Raw genomic sequence first — 17,743 nt, 5'->3', positions numbered from 1 at the left:
TCACTTTGGGTGACCTTGAGCCAGTGACTATCTTTTAGCAAAACCTACACCACAGGGTTGTTGTGAGGATAAAACAAGGAAGGGAGAACCAAGTACTCTGTCTTGAGCCCCTTGAGGTAAAAGGTGTGATATAAATGTAAAAAAAAATAGGTTGCAGTTTTGAGGTAGAGGAGAATGAAATCATCACTATGAGTGTGCACCAGATTTGGCTGAGTCTAAAGCTCATGAGAAGAGAAGACTCCCTGGAAAAGACCCTGATGTTGGGAAAGATGGAGGGCACAAGGAGAAGGGGACGACAGAGGACAAGATGGTTGGGCAGTGTTCTCGAAGCTACAAACATGAGTCTGACCAAACTGCGGGAGGCAGTGGAAGACAGGAGTGCCTGGCGTGCTCTGGTCCATGGGGTCACGAAGAGTCGGACACGACTAAACGACTAAACAACAACAAAGCTGAATTGGGAATATTCAGAAAGATTGGTCAGGGTGGATTGAGACAGCCCCAGAAATTTGGAGAGAATTGGATTTCAAAGGCTGGCTGAGTTTCAAATGAGGAGGCTCTTCTTATGTTCTTAATGCAAATGTAAAATTCATTGTCGGTTGTTTTAGTTTTAGAATTTAAAATTTAACTAATAACTGATGTACACAAATGTGTGCCTTTGACCAAGATAACCCCCAATCCCCAAAGCTGCTCTGATCAAGATGCTGTTCCAACTTTTAAATACCTGCTGAAAGCTTTTCTATGCAAGCAATTAAGTTAATGGATGACTGGTTTTATCTTTTTGTGTCGCTTTTATTGCATGGTTTTATGTACAGTTGTTGTGCAGTGCTTCGGTGTGTGTTTTTTATGAACAGCGGTATACAAATTTAAAAAAAAAAAACACAGATGGAATTGCCTTTAAACATGAACTGAGTTGAGTTTCCCATCTCTACAGGGTATGAAATTGAATGTGTGGGGAAAAGTGGCCACGTGTCAGATGAAGATGGGTTTTTGCGCAGGAGATGCCCCTGGGAGGCTGCAGCCGTTCTCGAGAAACTTACCTGGGAAGATGAATTGCTGCTTGTATTTGTAGTAATGAGAAGCTGTAAAAGAGAACAAGGATAGCTTAGGAAAGGTAAGTAGTCAGAGAGCACCAGTGCACCTCTGAGAAATCAGACAGGAATGAGGCTTGTGAAACATCACCCAACAACCTCCCCTATAAATAATTGCTTGCTTTGTATTTGTGCTCCCAGAGGATGCAAAAATGGCCATCAACCTAGATGGCTGATCTTCTCTGGGCTGAATGTTTAAGGAGACTCAGAAAGGAATCTTTTGGTGGGGCAGTGCCCCCTTTGCCCCAATGGACCAGCCCTCTACAGAGTAGACGGTGTGAAGGAACTGGACTGGTTTTTTAAAGAAAAAGAAATCTTGGATATCATTTGTTTTGGGAATCACGGGGTGAACCTGGGTTCCTGAAGCAAACCCAGGTCTGGCAGGTAAGAAGATCAGGAGGCATCAAAATGAGGGTGTAAAGTGTGGCTTGTGGGCAGTCTAGTCTGTAGAGTGGATTAAGGCAAAAGTGGACCTTTTTCTGCTGTCTGTGGGCTGAGATATAAAAGCAGCTCAGGGACAGAGGAGGAGAAGCTGCTTCCTGGGAGGCCAACTAAAGACGTCCCTGGGGAGAGTGCTGATAAAGAGGAAGATTCCATGCTCCAAATCCTGGGCTTCCCTTCAGGTGTAAACAGTTCGCTTCTGTTTTGCAACACATCGTTGCTTTTGTGTGCCTTTGTGTTGTCACCATTGCTGCTGCATTTTCTACATTTTGCAAAGGCCTGGGGTGGGTCTCTAGGTTTACTCTGCCCATCAAGGAAATGGTTGTATGGAGGTTTAGTTAGTTATTTACAGCTTCTGTCCACTATATTTCTGTTCTAGAACAAAACTGTTTTTGCACTACGTGTCTCAGTGCTGTGGGCTGTCAAGACAGGACATGATATTTTTTCCTCTTATCTGACGAGGGAGAGAGAGTACACGTACACACACACACACACACACACACACACACGTATGACCAAGCTGCATTTTTGCAATGGCAGGCAAATGAAATTGGAGTGAGTACTTCGAATCAAATATCAGTGGGTTGTAAAGGTGATTCATTGGTTTAAGCTAAATTTAAGAGTAATTCCAGGACATTTAGAGGATTTGCTTTAACCTTGCCCTTATTTTAAATGGGAAGTGCATTTGCTCATGTTTTGTGTCTGTCTTAATAGACATTTTATTGTATTATTTGCAATGGCCTATGGCTACTAAGCAATAAAGATTGATCATACACTGAAAACAAGGAGGGAAATGCCCAGCCACGCTAGGGATACAGACCAAAATGGTTCAGCTCCAGCAAGTCACTTTGGAGACATCTTGAATACTACTCAAAGTAAATAAATGCCATCAAATGGACAAATAAATATAGCCTCTTTAACAAAATCCCACTATTAGCAGAATCCAGGGCTTTGCTTTCAAAAATTCTAATTCCATTGGTAAAATGGATCCATTCAAATTTTTAGTCGCCCCAGGCTGTGAAAATTCCAGCTGGGTAGCCAGGATCCAGGGAATCTACTGTAAAAATGGGTTGTGGTCTCATTAGTAGCACAGAACATCTTTGGAGGACAGAGGCACAATGCATCAAAAGAAGCACTTGTGCAAAGGATGGCTTTGAAAGGGAATTAGGCAAATGCACAGAGAAGAAGGCTACTACCCTGAGCACACCGTAGCTCAAAGTAATTCCCACTAAATATACTAGGACTTAGTTCCTACATGGGATGGCCCTGCAAAGAAACCAAGCACTAGGGCTAAACAGAAGAGCTTATACAAATATCTACAAGGCATAACCTTGTCCAGAACTGAACACTGGGCATGGGACCATACCCCTGCCAGGCCAGGGGAAGCCAGGAGTCTAAAAGCTTGTCCACATATAGCACTCAAAAGTTTACGGATTTGGGTAGGGCAAGGACAGGGAATATGCCCTCTGACAGATGTTATTGGACCCCAGTTCCCATCCTCCCTCACCACTGGCCATGCTGGCTGAGTCCATCAATATCTGGAGGGCGACAGATTCCCCATCCCTGGGTTAGGGAATCATGAGCCAATTGCACAAATGACACCAGCACCCAGAAAATCATCACTCTCTCTGCACAACTAAATTCCATTCACTTTCTATTGCTCCTCTTCCCATGAGATCGAGTTGATCTCGCCAAGCTTCCCTGTTCCCCTCTACATCAACAACTCATCCTAACCAGCTGCCCAATCCCCTGCACATTTCTGCTGATAAGTAAGTGCACACAGGGCCACAAGTTGTCGGCCGATCTCAACATCAGCTGCCAAGTGAAAACCGTTTCTGTTTAAGCAGGCGTTTGGCCTGTTGAGCTGATTTGGTTTCGTTCCACTACTCTGTGTTTTAATGAGTCCTCGGCTGAATGCTTTGGCCCAGACTTTCTCATCACTTTCAGTGGAGGAATGAAAATGCCCCCCTGGAGTTGGCCAAGAGTGATTAATTTTCGCTTGGGGATGGCGGCTTGTCACTTATTTAGATGAGGCAGCAGAGGGCTTTCTAATTTTCTATTCTTTCTCTGCCTTCTCAACTTCACCTGTCGTCTGTTGGTTACACTTTGGGGCTAGTCTGGAGAGAGCTGAACCATGAGTCCAGATTCAGATGACAAGCTAAGACAAACCATGGCGCTCAGCACAGCACAACAGCAAAATGGCAAAGCTGCAATCTCCCTGGAAGTCCCCATGTTTGCACTAAGCAATGGTTTAGTGTGACATTCAATACAAGTCTGTCTGGATCTGTGGCTCAACTGGAACTGTCCAGGGTGCTGACTGCTTTTCTGCCTTTTTTGGAACTCAACCTCTACTTTGCCCTACTTTGCTGACCTGCACCTATCCTCTGTCTTGACTGATCCCACAAGAATTTAACCTCTGCTTTGCTTGACCATGTTCACTGGAATCTGACATCCACTGGAATCTAACCCCTGCTAGATCCAGTGTCACTTGCTGGATCCTGAACTGCGAAAGGTGGGATATGATTTGTCATTCTGCTAATCTGTACCTGGAACTTGCCCCCACTTGGGCTAAAACACACACATCTGGCCAGGAGCTGCTTGGGACAGAAGAAACCTGTACATGCCAATCCAATTCTGAATTGGCCCATTTGGTATTGAATTTCTCAATATGATGCTCAGCTATATTACAAACCAAGTATTTCTTGAAGAAGTTCATAAATATCAATCCAATTCTAATCAGACTGGAGTTAGTTTGCCCATCATCAGTTGTAGTCAAATGAATTGGCCCCAGCCGGTCAACAATCCCCCACTCCTCTGAGCTGAGAATCTTGGGTGTAAATGTAAATGCAGGTAATTCAATCTGTCTTTCTAAGTCTCGCCTTCAGACGCAGCCAGCCCTGTCTGAAAATGAATGACTGTCTGGGGTCTTTCGAGGACACCCAAATGGGTTTGATAGTGTGCTGTTCCTAGAGTTCCTTCTCTAGCTGATGAAAAATGGTTGCCTTACTTCCCACAATCATTTTTCTTAAGGGCCATGCATGCATTTTGCCATGTTGTCTGACTGTAGAGGGACCTCTTGAAACAAGAGTGATGGAAGGAACTGCTCTCATCAGTGTGGAGGCAGGAGAAAGAACCATGATGGGCCAAGATGAATGGCAGGCACCAACAGGTTTGCACTGTCAATGATCTACCTCTGTGTAGTGATCAGAGAGGAACAAGAGAGGTCTTGCTGTTTTGAAGGAAATGTAGAGAGCTGCCTTGTTGCAAGCCGAACCATTGGTCCATCTAGCTCAGCATTATCTACACCAGGGATGGGGAACACTTTTCATCCCAAGGACTGCACTGGTGGGCAAGGCCAGGAGCAAAAGGGAGGGCAATAAATGCAAATATTACCTTTGTACAGTAGGCTAGTTCCTATGCACACCCATATACCCCTTTCTATCCTCCATGCAGGAAAGAAAGATGATCAGAGTTCAAGGACACATTCCAAAAAAACACTCAAGACAGGTGTGAAGCAAGGCTGCTGATGGGTGTGGCCTGTGGAGAAGAGGTGTGGCCTGGGAATAATTCTGTAGGCCAGCTAGAGAGGCCTGGAGGGCCACTTTTGGTCCCTAGGCCTCAGGTTCCCCATCTCTGATCTGTCAGTATTGTCTAAGGATGGAGGAAATCTGTGTGTGTCCCCTATGCAACAGATAGGAACATAGGAAACTTATACCAAGTCAGACCACTAATCCATCTAGCTCAGTAGTGTCTACACTGACTGGCAGCAGCTCTCTAAAATTTCAGGCAAGAGTCTCTACGCAATCCTACATGGAGGTGCTAGGGACTTCTGCTTGCAAGGCGGACGTTCTAACCCTGAGCTATGGCATGATGTGCTGTTGATTTCCCTGTGATCCTACAATGCTTATATATCTCTTGTAAACTGAAATGCATCCACTGGTGTCCTCTGCTCACGTATTTAAAAATGAAACCTTCCCAAACAGATCCGTAGCCTCCTGGGGTCTTGTTTGGTCAATGTGCAGGGGCAAATTAAGAACCTTGCTTTCAGGGATGAGGACGGGCAGCTCCTGTGGTTCAGAGCAAAAGCTCAGGACATACCTGGCAAGTTGAACTGCTTCTGCTGCCGCGTGCACTGCGGGGAGGGGTGCAGGGGAGAGGGCGGTGTGGCACTGGGCGGCAAAGGCGGAGCTGGTGAGGAGGGCGTGGATGACGTCGTCGAGGATGGGTTGCTGCTGGAATCAGGCTGGTAGGGCACCGGAATGTGGTCCTGCGGGAAGAGGAAGAACAGACCAGTGAGAGTGCAACTGGTGAGTGTCCATGCATGTGAGCTCTTGCCATACAAGATGGGAACCTGGACCAATAAGTGAAGTGACTAGAAGCTGGTGAGATCTCAGACCACCTTGGACACTGAGTGGGAAAAGATTCTCAGCAGTGCAGCAAAGCACCAGCTTGAGCTTGGGAACGATCCCCTCCCATAGGCAGCCGAGTAAGCATCAAACATTGGGGGTGAGGAGGAGTAGCTGGGGGGGGGGGGAACAGCCTCCTGTTCCCCACAGAGAAATCACAAGTCAGCTCAAGTTACTCTCCATTGATTATTCCTCATGGGCCATTTAACTTTACGGAGACAACAGAGGGCACTTCAGGGTAAGCAGACAGATGGGATTTTTGTACAATGCTGCACATTCTTATTGCGGCTCTGCAGGGACTGCAGCCCCCCCCCCCCGAAATAGGCTTGAGGCTGTCAATGGAGAGCAGCTCCTTTTAACACAGGGAAAGGAAGACACAGGGAACAGGGAGAGCAAGGGTTGGCAACAAGGCGCCCATGGGTGCCAATGTGCCCGCTGGCATCCACTGCCAGAGGTCTCAGTAGACACCCCCTTGAAAATTGGCAATGCACCAAAGACTGTTTGTTGTTTGTGCTCCGCTCAGTACTGACTCACTGAACTCACCTCCTTAAACATGCCTGCGTGTCATCGGATGCCTGGATTGAACACCCTCCCTCCCTTCCGTTCTGAGCAGAGGAGACGTTCAAGCAGTTTCTATCTGTGAGCCGCAGCAGCCAGCACTGGGCTTATAGCACATACTTGACAAAACATGGGCTACTTCTGATTCAGAAGACATGTCATCCACAGCGGAAGCTGGTCCATTAGGGTGAATGGGGCACTGCCCCACTAACCTTGGTCCTGATTCTTCCAATCCCACCTGCCTTCTTAATTACAACCAGTCCAGGGGGTAGCCCTGGCCACAAGCTTCTTCCTCCTTAAGAATGAGTGTTGCCCATTGTGCAACTCAGTAGGGAGAATTGGGACGAAACTAGAATTAGATGGCCGTCATAGATTGCAGCTCTGCTTATCATTTGCTCTAGCGCCACCTACTGTTGGCCTCTCCTGCCTTCTGCCCTACCAAAGGACACCGGTCATTCCTGAAGTATGCATAAAAAGGTAAAGGTAAAGGACCCCTGACAGTTAAGTCCAGTTGCGAATGACTCTGGGGTTGTGGCGCTCATCTCGCCTTACTGGCCGAGGGAGCTGACGTTTGTCTGCAGACAGATTTTCGAGGTCATGTGGCCAGAATGACTAAGCTGCTTCTGGAGAACCAGAGCAGCGCATGGAAATGCCATTTACCTTCCTGCCGGAGCAGTACCTATTTATCTACTTGCACTGGCGTGCTTTCGAACTGCTATATTGGCAGGAGCCGGGACTGAGCAATAGGAGCTCACCCCGTCATGGGGATTCGAACCGCCAACCTTCCGATCGGCAAGCCCTAGGCTCAGTGGTTTAGACCACAGCGCCACCCGCGTCCCATACATACATACATACATGTACGCATACAGCATCTGAAATGGCAGCTCAAATGACACCTGAATAAATTGGCTTTTCCTCTATTGCTAACCCACACTAGTGAAATCAAGTTACTAATCTGCGGCCGTACAATCGCTTTCACACCATCCCTCTTGCTCGCTCTTTTCTGTACTCAAGTACTTTTCTGTACTTTTCTTGTACTCAACTTGTAATGAAAATGCTAATGCCATGAACCTAGATTTGGATGGCGTCTAAAAGATACTAAATTTTGCCTCTCAGATGTTGAACTTTGCTCTTCATCGAGTTCTGAAAAGCAAAGGACCTTGTGGGAGGACATCCACAGAAAATGCCGAACAAAACAGGATTGCACCTGTTGAAATTAATGGATCTCAAATTAGTTGTCTCCATTCATTTCAATAGCTGTGCTCTGAGTGGGGCAAACGTTTGCATATGATTGCTGGTTTAAATTTTCAGATACATTCATTTCTAAATCTTTAACGCATTTTAGAAATTAAAGGGAGAATTCGGAATTTAGCCAAAATGTTGGGTAGGGAGGTGGGATAAAAGCACACTGGCAGAATGCAAATATATGCAAATTAATGATAATGACACCAGGTCCTCACCAAATCACCTTAGGTTATGTCATAAACATATCAATTTAGGCTATATCATAAATGACTGCTTCCCTCCTCACACCTTTCAGAATACATGTTGTTTGGATTCTATACTGTAACAGTTGCATTGACTCCCTAGTTAGTGTCCAGGGGCAATTTAAAGCGCTGGTGTGACCATATTTAAAGTGCTGCTATTGGTATTGACATATCCACACACAAAAACACACAGATATTGGAGTCCACACTATAGTACAAAATTCCACTCCTCCAGTCGTAGCCAGCTGTCTTCAATTTGCTCTTGTTTCTATACAAATAAATAGTCATTTATCTGGGGTTTACAACTCAATAATAGGACCAAAATATATCCATTGCACTGACATGAAAAATCATGCTCATGGCAAAGTTTTGTCTCTTCTGTCTGACCATCCTGCCTTAAAGCAGAGTGAAAACTTTGATTCAGAGAAATTAAGCTCTTGAGCTCACCCAAAGGCTTCTCTCTTCCTTCAAGAGTTAACACAGAGATGTAGGAAGTTGTGTTTATACCAGAGCTCTGTCCGTGTTGCCCACTCTGTTGTCTACACTAGTCCAAATATTGCTGGACTAAAACTTTCAATATACCCAGCCAGTCTGGGTCAAAGATGCTATAGTGACTGGAATCTAGCTACATCTGGAGGGTCACAGGTTTCCCTTCTCTGATTTAGAATTTTTGGAGAACATCAGCAAGTTTGATGATGGGGTGATGTGGAGAAGTGTAGTGGCAAAATCATAGCCACACCCTCTCTCAGCCACACCCCCTTATAAGATTATGCAATAATCTGATAATTCTGCAGGGGGAGGGAATTAGGGGTGCCTTGCAACGATCAGCGCAGATCTCCATGTGTTGCCTTTCAGTTGGGTCTACTATTTTCTGTGCAAGTAAATGGGCAAAGGATTTGGAGTGCTCCAAAATCTTCTTTCCAAGTGACCTACCTAAGCTGTGTCACCCTTGAAGCTCCACTGTACATAACAAAACTTGCACACCATTCTTTTGAAGCTAAAGCACCTTATGCTTTGGGTGTTCCACAATGCTTAGCTTTGAAGCAGAGAGAGCAATTCCTCTGTGTTCTTCCCTGGAAGGACCCTAGGAGCCAACCCTCAGTGGCTGACTAGCCACCTTTCAACCTGATTGGCTCAAATCAGCACAACGGGTGAGAAGTCTTCATCTGAATGGTTTGAAATGCTGAGTGTGCAGCTCTAGGTTGGAGGAGACAGGGACCTTGCTGCAGAAATAGGACAGGTCTTCAGCTGCCATGTACCACTACATTTCTGGCTATCTGTTAAAGCTGGGGTGGGATGTCACCTACCCAGTCAGACTATTTGTTCATGAAGCCCAGTCTGCCTCCCCTGGCTGGCAGCAGCTCTCCAAGGTCTTAGGAGTGCCCACTGCAATGCAACATTATTCATTCATCTCTCGGCTTGACAGCTTCTGCTGCTGTTGAACCAGCTTGCTGCTTAAAAACGCCTGTCCCAACCTCACCCACCCCCTTCCAAAACAGGTTTCTACTTAGCCTTGACCAGATTTGCTGAAATGTATACCAGCCCCTTTGAGATTTGAATTGGCAGATATGCCTGGAAACCCAAGAAGCCATCTGCAAAGTTCTGGCCCAGCAGATGGCTGAACAGACCAGCAAGTAAACTGGGGGATGCTATTTTTCAAAGCAGAAAAAAACCCTGTGCCAATTTCTCCCCTCCCCACCACAATTCATTTTCATTACAGAGCACTTGTTTCCATGGCAAGCAAGGAAGGGTCTCTCTTCCCCCCCTCCCATTTCTCCAGCAGTTCCACTGATGGAAACATAGAAACATAGTTTTATACTGAGACTGACCATTGGGTCCATCTAGCTTAGTATTGTCTACACTGACTGGCAGTGGCTCTGGCTCTGCCTATCATTGGCACTGGAGCCACCCACTGTCAGTGTCCCAGTTTCTGCCCCACCAATCCCAATGGGCACCAGCCACTTCTGACCTTCAGCCTACAAAGCTCTGTGCTCTACCATGGAGCTGTTGACTCCCTGGGGCTTCCAGTGTGACTGGCCTGCAGTCACTCCAGTCCCACCGAAGCAACTCTGCAACATCTCACCTTGTTGATTTTGTTGGTTTTGGGAAGCGTCTGGCTGACATGCAGGTCCGAGTATCTGGGGGGCTTCCTCAGTGGGTTGTTAATATCACATGGCACAGATTCTGTCCGGACTAACCTTGCTGGATCAAAAAGAGAGAGAGAGAGACAGAGAGAGAGGAGAGAGGAGAGGGGGGGGAGAGATGGAGAGATAGGGTGGGGTGGGGTGGAGGGGGTAGAGAGAAAAATAGAGAAAGAGAAAGATCAAGGTTTTAATTTTGCACTTAATCCACATATCTAAAGAGCAACTTCCTTTGAAGCTCCTAGAGCTTATGAGTTCAAACCCAAATGAGAAGCTAAACTTCCCTTGTGCCTAACTGCTCATATGAGGGGTAGAGAAAGCTCCAGCCCTCCAGGTGTGGTTGGACTCCAACTCCCATCATTCCATTAGCCATGCTGGCTGGGGCTGAGGAGAGCTGGCCCATCCCCTTCTTTTGACTTAGGCCACATTCACAGCATACATCTAAAGCACTATGTTGCTACTTTAAACAGTCGTGGCTTCCCCCCTCCCCAAAGAATCCTGAGGGCTGTTGCTTGTTAAGGGTGCTGAGAGTTGTTAGGGCGCCTCCCAGAGGTACAATTCCCAGAGTTTCCTGGAAAAAGTGATTGCTAAACTACTCTGGAGCGTTTTCCCCTTATCACGAGAAACCTCAGAGGCCCACAGCACTCGCTTACTTTGTGGGGCTCCTGGTAGGTCCCTAGCTCCAAGGAAGGGCAGGGACCTTATCACAGGAAATATTTTTTGGCTCTTGAAGGAGCTGCAAGTTATAGCCAGCATTCATTGCCCTGCCCTCCTCCCCTTTGTGTAGCTTAACTTTCTTCTGATCCCTCTAGCTTCTTCTCTGTTCTTTAGCCTTGTCTGAACAAGATTCCCTCCTGTACTTGCATTCCTTTTTATCCACCATAGAATCATGGAATCATGATTGTATGAGTTGGAACTGCAGAGAATTTTAGAGTTTGAAGGGACCACATGGGTCATCTTGCCCAACCCCCTGCAATGCAGGAATCCTTTGCCCAGCGTGGGGCTCGAACCCACAACCCTGAAGTTAAGAGCCTCATGGTCTACCGACTGAGCGATCGCTCCTGTCTCGCTCCCAGCCAACAATCAAGTCTGTTGCTCTGGATGGCTGCATTTTGTGCCTCCCTTGCCCTTCATTTCTGCACTCCCCTTCCTGCCCAACTTCTGCTTACAGTTGGGTCAGCTGGCTTTGCTTGACCCTCTCCCTTGCCAGCCGGTTTCACTTTGCACATCGGTCCGCATCCTTAACTCACAAGAACAATCCTCTTTCAGAGAAAGAGAAGCACTCTGGATCATATCCATTGTACATGTACACTCTAGAGCATTTCCTCCCGGCCTGTGTTTCTGTTGCCCTTTACCAACGTGGAATCAAATTCCCTCCACCATTTGGTTGCCACACACTGAGACACGCGATTTCCTTTCTTTGCAACATTTTACAAGCTGTTATGACCTTCGCCATGACAAATCAATTTCTGCGCCACCAGCTCAATGGGCTGCCCTTTCCAGATGGTTAATTAATATGTCAAGTGCTCAAGTTACCCAATACGGGCTGCTGGAGCACTGCAGCCTCCATTGTGAAGTTTGACCGCTGAGTGCCAAATATTTTTTCTCCATCTTTCCAGCCAGTCACAGATCCATGCTGGGACCTGGTTTCTTATCCCTTGCACTGCTGGTTATACAGGGGCTATTTGTAAGCAATGCTCAAGCCCGGCTAAATCTCTTCCCACCATCACTTTAAGCTTGTTGTAATTACTTCCAAATGTCTCATTCATTCTACCCATCCCCTGAGTGTCACAATACAGTGATACCTCTGGTTAAGAACTTAATTCGTTCCGGAGGTCCGTTCTTAACCTGAAACTGTTCTTAACCTGAGGTACCACTTTAGCTAATGGGGCCTCCCGCTGCCACTGCACCACCACTGCGCAATTTCTGTTTTCATCCTGAAGCAAAGTTCTTAACTCGAGGTACTATTTCTGGGTTAGCGGAGTCTGTAACCTGAAGCGTCTGTAACCCAAGGTACCACTGTAAGGTAAAGGTAAAGGGACCCCTAACCATTAGGTCCAGTCGTGGCCAACTCTGGGGTTGTGGCACTCATCTCGCTTTATTGGCCGAGGAAGCTGGCGTACAGCTTCCGGGTCATATGGCCAGCATGACTAAGCCACTTCTGTCGAACCAGAGCAGTGCACGGAAATGCTGTTTACCTTCCCGCCGGAGCGGTACCTATTTATCTACTTGCACTTTGACATGCTTTCAAACTGCTAGGTTGGCAGGAGCAGGGAGCTCACCCCGTCGTGGGGATTCGAACCGCCGACCTTCTGATCGGCAAATCCTAGGCTCTGTGGTTTAACCCACAGTGCCACAGGTTCCTTATTCCCCTGTAGCCCCTCATCCTTTTATGTTCCTTTGCTCTGATTCCTGTTCCACCAAAGATATTCCCACCTAAGCAGTGGTTCCCTCACCCAACCAGGAAGTAGTATAATCACTTCCTGTTCAAACAGAGCCTTTGTCTGAACAACTATTCATTCAGTGCTCCATGGCTAGAGATGTCTGAGAATTCCTACAGGAACAATACAGTATAAGAGAAATGGATGATGCTCATTTTTTTGTTTTTTGTTTGTCCCATGTCTGAAACAGAAATTTATCCAGTGGATATGATTACTATTCACTGTTGTTACTTTCAGTCTGCTAATGATATGTAATTATTTTATTGATTGATTGATGGATTGAATTTATATCCCACCCTCCCTCCCCAAAGAACCCAGGGTGGCAAGCAAATGTACGATTTAAAACAAAGAAGAATGCAAAAACATTCCTAGACAGATCAAGACATTCTAAAAACAAGTACAATTAAGAACATCTAAAATCAGTTACAGTTATCAGTTTAATCTTTTTAAAGAAAATTTCTTCCATCCAATGATCTTATGGATGCCAGGAACAGTATTCTTCCACCAACAAATGTCTGGGTAAACAGGAACATTCTCAAATTCCATCTGAAAGTTAGTAATGATGAAACAGGCACAACTCAATAGGGAGGGCATTCCACAACTGGGGAACCACCACTGAAAAGACTCTGTCATATAACAGCAGTCCTGAAAGACCTACATTGACTCCCAGTACGTTTCCGAGCACAATTCAAAGTGTTGGTGCTGATCTTTAAAGCCCTAAACGGCCTCAGCCCAGTATACCTGAAGGAGCGTCTCCACCCCCGTCGTTCTGCCCAGACACTGAGGTCCAGCTCCGAGGGCCTTCTGGCGGTTCCCTCACTGCGAGAAATGAGGTTACAGGGAGTGAGGCAGAGACCCTCCTCGGTAGTGGCACCCTCCGTGTGGAACACCCTCCCATCAGATGTCAAGGAAATAAACAACTATCTGACTTTTAGAAGACATCTGAAGGCAGCCCTGTTTAGGGAAGTTTTTAATGTTTGATGTTTTATCATGTTTTTAATATTCTGTTGGGAGCTGCCCAGAGTGGCTGAGGAAACCCAGCCAGATGGGCAGGGTATAAATAAATTATTATTATTATTATTATTATTATTATTATTATTATTATTATTACTGCCTGTCTAGCCCCCAGTGATTGCATTATGAAGGCCTCATCTACCCATCGTAGGATTATTATGACTCACCCCCCCCCCCCACTGCATTGTGCTTCCTTTGCATCAAAATGAACAGTGTGGAATAACATAATTACATTTTTTATTTTTTAAAAATCAGCTCCAGCAGACAGCGAGACAAATAATGTCATTATCGTTGGGTCAAATGGTAACAAAATGGAAATAGTGCTGCATGCAGCAACTATGGGTCAGGATGGAAAGTGATGCTTTCTTCTATCTTTTCTGTGACTTACGGTGGGATTTAGGGAGATATTGTGAACCCCAGATTCTGACTATTGCAAATAATTAATTTGCCATTGATAAGCTAAATGATTATAGCCAACGCCTTTCCTTTTCCTGGACAGCTATACCAAAGTGTTCACTTGACTCTTCTCTGCCTTTTCGTTTCCCGATGCAGAAGCCTTACAATTAGGCACAAATAAGTAACTCATTAAAAGCATTTAGCAAAAAAAATCAAGTGTTCTCCCAGTGCAGGTGTATTTAGCAAGCATCAAGCAGCGGGAGCCTCATTAGAGCTAAATGAAATGCACATTTCTGATTCTGGATTTCCAAATGGTCCCCCTCCAGGTAATCACTTTGGCATGGGGAACGCTTTAATGAAAAGGCAAAGCCATCTTCCGGCAAGAAAGGCTTCCTCCTGGGGCCTGGGAGGCCTCCTCTTCATATGCATGAAGTGGTCTCCTACAGCTAAGGGAGCTTTTTGCATGAAGCCGTGCTCATGTCAGCTTCCATCCGGCTGGCACTGCTCCTCCGTGTGGTGGGAGGTAGGGATGGTCCAAACCAATCTGGTTCACAATCCCCAGAACAATGCACTAAAGGTCATAGCTCAGGGGCAGGGGGGTCTGCTTTGAATGCCAAAGGTTGCTGGTTCAGATCCTTGTATCTCCCAGTAGGGATGGGAAAGGTTCTTGCTTGAGACCCTGGAAAGCCACTGCCAGTTAGTGCATACACTCCAACATTTCTCTGATGAAAATAGGGACGTCCTATCCCATTATTATTATTATTATTATTATTATTATTATTATTCCCCAGCCATCTGACTAGGTTGCCCCAGCCACTCTGGGTGACTTCCAACATAAATAAAGCATAATAAAACATTAGCATTTTTTTTAAAAAAAACTTCCTAATACAGTCATACCATGGATCCCGAATGCCTTGGTACTCGGACGTTTTGGCTCCTGAACAACGCAAACCCGGAAGTGAGTGTTCCAGTTTGCGAACGTTCTTTGGAACCCGAATGTCCGACGGGAGTTCCGCGGCTTCTGATTGGCTGCAGGAGCTTCCTGCTGCCAATCAGAAGCTGCACTTTGGTTTCCCGGCGTTTTGGAAGTCAAACGGTCTTCCGGAACGGATTCCATTAGACTTTTGAGGTACGACTGTACAGGGCTGCCTGCATATGTCTTCTAAAGGTTGTATAGTTTCTGATCTCCTTGGCTCGGGGATTGCATAACTGCATGGCCTGCAGGGATGTCCTAAGGAAAAGTGGGGCATTCTGGGATCAAATCAGAAACCAGGATGGCTTCTGTAAATCCAAAACTGTCCCTAGAAAACAGGGACACTTGGAAGGTCTGTAGTGGTGACCATACTAAGTTAGACGGCCCAGTGGCCTGACTCAGTATAAAGAAGGGCTGTGGCTCAGTGGTGGACCATCTGCTTTGCACATAGAGAAAGTCCTAGGTTCAATCCTCAGTGTCTCCAGGTAGGGCTGGGGAACACCTCTGCTTGAAATCCTAGGAAATCTGCTGCCTGTGGTATGTGTAGAAAATACTGAGCTAGATGGACCCAGTATTAGGCGGCTTCCTACATCCCTACATGAGCAAATGAAATAACAGTTTTTAAAAAGAAAGAAAGAAAGAAAGAAAGAAAGAAAGAAAGAAAGAAAGAAAGAAAAGGGTTAAAAGATCCAGGGCCCGGACTCAGGACCCTCATCGTGTCCCCCTGCCATGATCACTGCAGGCAAGAAAAGAGGAAGGAGCGAAGCAAAGGAGAAGAGCAGGCCTGGGAGTGCCCAGAGGAGATATGTACCTGGCTCGGCGTTTGAAGAAGAAAGAAAGAAAGAGCTACGAAAGGCAACTGTCTTGCTCTGTCCTGGGCTACAAATCAGGCGGAAGATCTCAGAGACACGGCGGTAGCTGCCCTTACCTCCACGGTGGATGATCAGCAGGTGACATGGCGGGGCCTCTTTGGTACATTTGTTGTGGCACTTTAGCCTAAGAGACAGGAGAGACAAGAGCACTTTGAGAAACCGCAGTTTGGACTAGGAAGGGCTGTAGCTCAGTGGTCAGAGTACCTGTTTTGCACACAGAAGGTCCCAGGTTCAATCCCAGCTGGCATTACCAGGTAGAATAATAATAATATAATAATAATACCTGAAGGAGCGTCTCCACCACCATCGTTCAGCCCGGACACTGAGGTCGAGCTCCGAGGGCCTTCTGGCAATTCCCTCATTGCAAGAAGTGAAGTTACAGGGAACCAGGCAGAGGGCCTTCTCAGTAGTAGCACCTGCCCTGTGGAACTCCCTCCCATCAGATGTCAAAGAAATAAAGAACTATGCAACTTTTAGAAGACATCTGAAGGCAGCCCCATATCTGTAAGTTTTTAATGTATGATGTTTTATTATGTTTTTATTAATAAATCTGATGGGTTGCCCCAGCCACTCTGGGCGGCTTCCAATAGAATTTAAAAAACACACAACAAAACATCGGACATTAAAAACTTCCCAGTACAGGGCTGTCTTCAGATGTCTATGGAAAGTCATATCATTGTTTAACTCTTTAACTATTTGACATCTGATGGGAGAGCGCTCCACAGGGCAGGGCACCACTACCAACAAGGCCCTCTGCCTGGTTCTCTGTAATTTCACTTCTCACAGTGAGGGAACCGCCAGAGGGACCTCAGAACTGGACCTCAGTGTCCGGGCTGGGAATGTCCCCTGTCTAAAACCCGGAGAGCTGTTATCAATCTGTGTAGACAACAGTGATTTGGACCAATAGATCTGACTCAGTATGATGCAGCCTGCTCAGTCTTTTCTATGGTGTCTCAAAAACAGCTGTAACTATTCTGCATAAGTACCTCCATGCCCCACCTGACCAAAGGGTTGGCTGACTCTGCCTAAATTATTTTTCTCTCTGTCTCTTTAACTATTTGAAAGCTGGAAGGAAGCCAGTAATCAGCTACTTATTCCCCGAGCAGTGCTTGGACCTTTGGGGCAATAAAGATATTATATATACAGTATATAATATATAGGCGCCCATTGCATCATCATTGTTCTTATTAGCCAGTACAGTGGTACCTCAGGTTAAGTACTTAATTCGTTCTGGAGGTCTGTACTTAACCTGAAACTGTTCTTAATCTGAAGCACCACTTTAGCTAATGGGGCCTCCTGCTGCCTCCGCACCGCCGGAGCACGATTTCTGTTCTCATCCTGAAGCAAAGTTCTTAACCTGAAGCACTATTTCTGGGTTAGCGGAGTCTGTAACCTGAAGCGTATGTAACCTGAGGTACCACTGTATGGTATAGTAGTTAGACTGTCGGGTTTGAAATCCCCACTTGGGGGACCTTGGCCCAATTGCTAACTCTCTACCTAACCTACCTCTCAGGGTTGTTGTGAAGGTAAAATGGAGGGGAAGAACCATGCACACAACCTTGAGCTATCATTTGGAACTGCAGTGGCCCTTTGTCTACTCAGACTGCATGTGTAAGAGCAACCTGATAGCCATGCTAATGTAGGGTTGCTGCGAGGATGAAATGTGGAGGCAGGAAACCACGTATCTTGGAGGGAAAGTGGGATACAAAATGCTGCAATAAAAAAGAGGCAGATTTCCCTCAGTCAGTCCCCTGTTGATATCAAGAAGGCTGGCATGTAGCCTACATGGAAAATCTTGCACACAAACTCAGGGTCTGTCATGGCATTTCTTAACCAAGCAAACTCATTAAGAACTACTTTGCTTTTATTACACATGTATGCATCAAGGAATATGTTAATCCTCCGGCTCAATAGGCTTCAATTTGG

The 17,743-nt window shown here is 46.1% G+C and overlaps 1 protein-coding gene across 2 annotated transcripts in view; it reads right to left on the bottom strand.

Moving 5' to 3' along the window:
* Nucleotides 1-17,743, bottom strand: part of KSR2 (kinase suppressor of ras 2) — a gene marked incomplete at its 3' end in the record, with an annotated part of 189,408 nt that overhangs the window by 63,886 nt on the left and 107,779 nt on the right. Inside the window, exons 8-11 of one of the 2 annotated variants that reach the window (XM_081841791.1) lie at nt 15,874-15,941; nt 10,064-10,182; nt 5,628-5,796; nt 1,038-1,079 (exon numbers count right to left, since the gene is read on the bottom strand). In XM_081841791.1, coding sequence (XP_081697917.1) covers nt 1,038-1,079; nt 5,628-5,796; nt 10,064-10,182; nt 15,874-15,941 — 398 coding nt within the window. Of the gene's footprint in view, nt 1-1,037; nt 1,080-5,627; nt 5,797-10,063; nt 10,183-15,756; nt 15,942-17,743 lie in introns of both variants that reach the window. The other variant, XM_081841790.1, reaches the window with a different exon arrangement.

This window comes from Podarcis erhardii, assembly GCF_964252035.2.
Source record: "Podarcis erhardii genome assembly, chromosome: 15".
Taxonomy (NCBI): Eukaryota; Metazoa; Chordata; class Lepidosauria; order Squamata; family Lacertidae; genus Podarcis; species Podarcis erhardii.
This window is presented reverse-complemented; position numbering and strand designations above follow the sequence as displayed.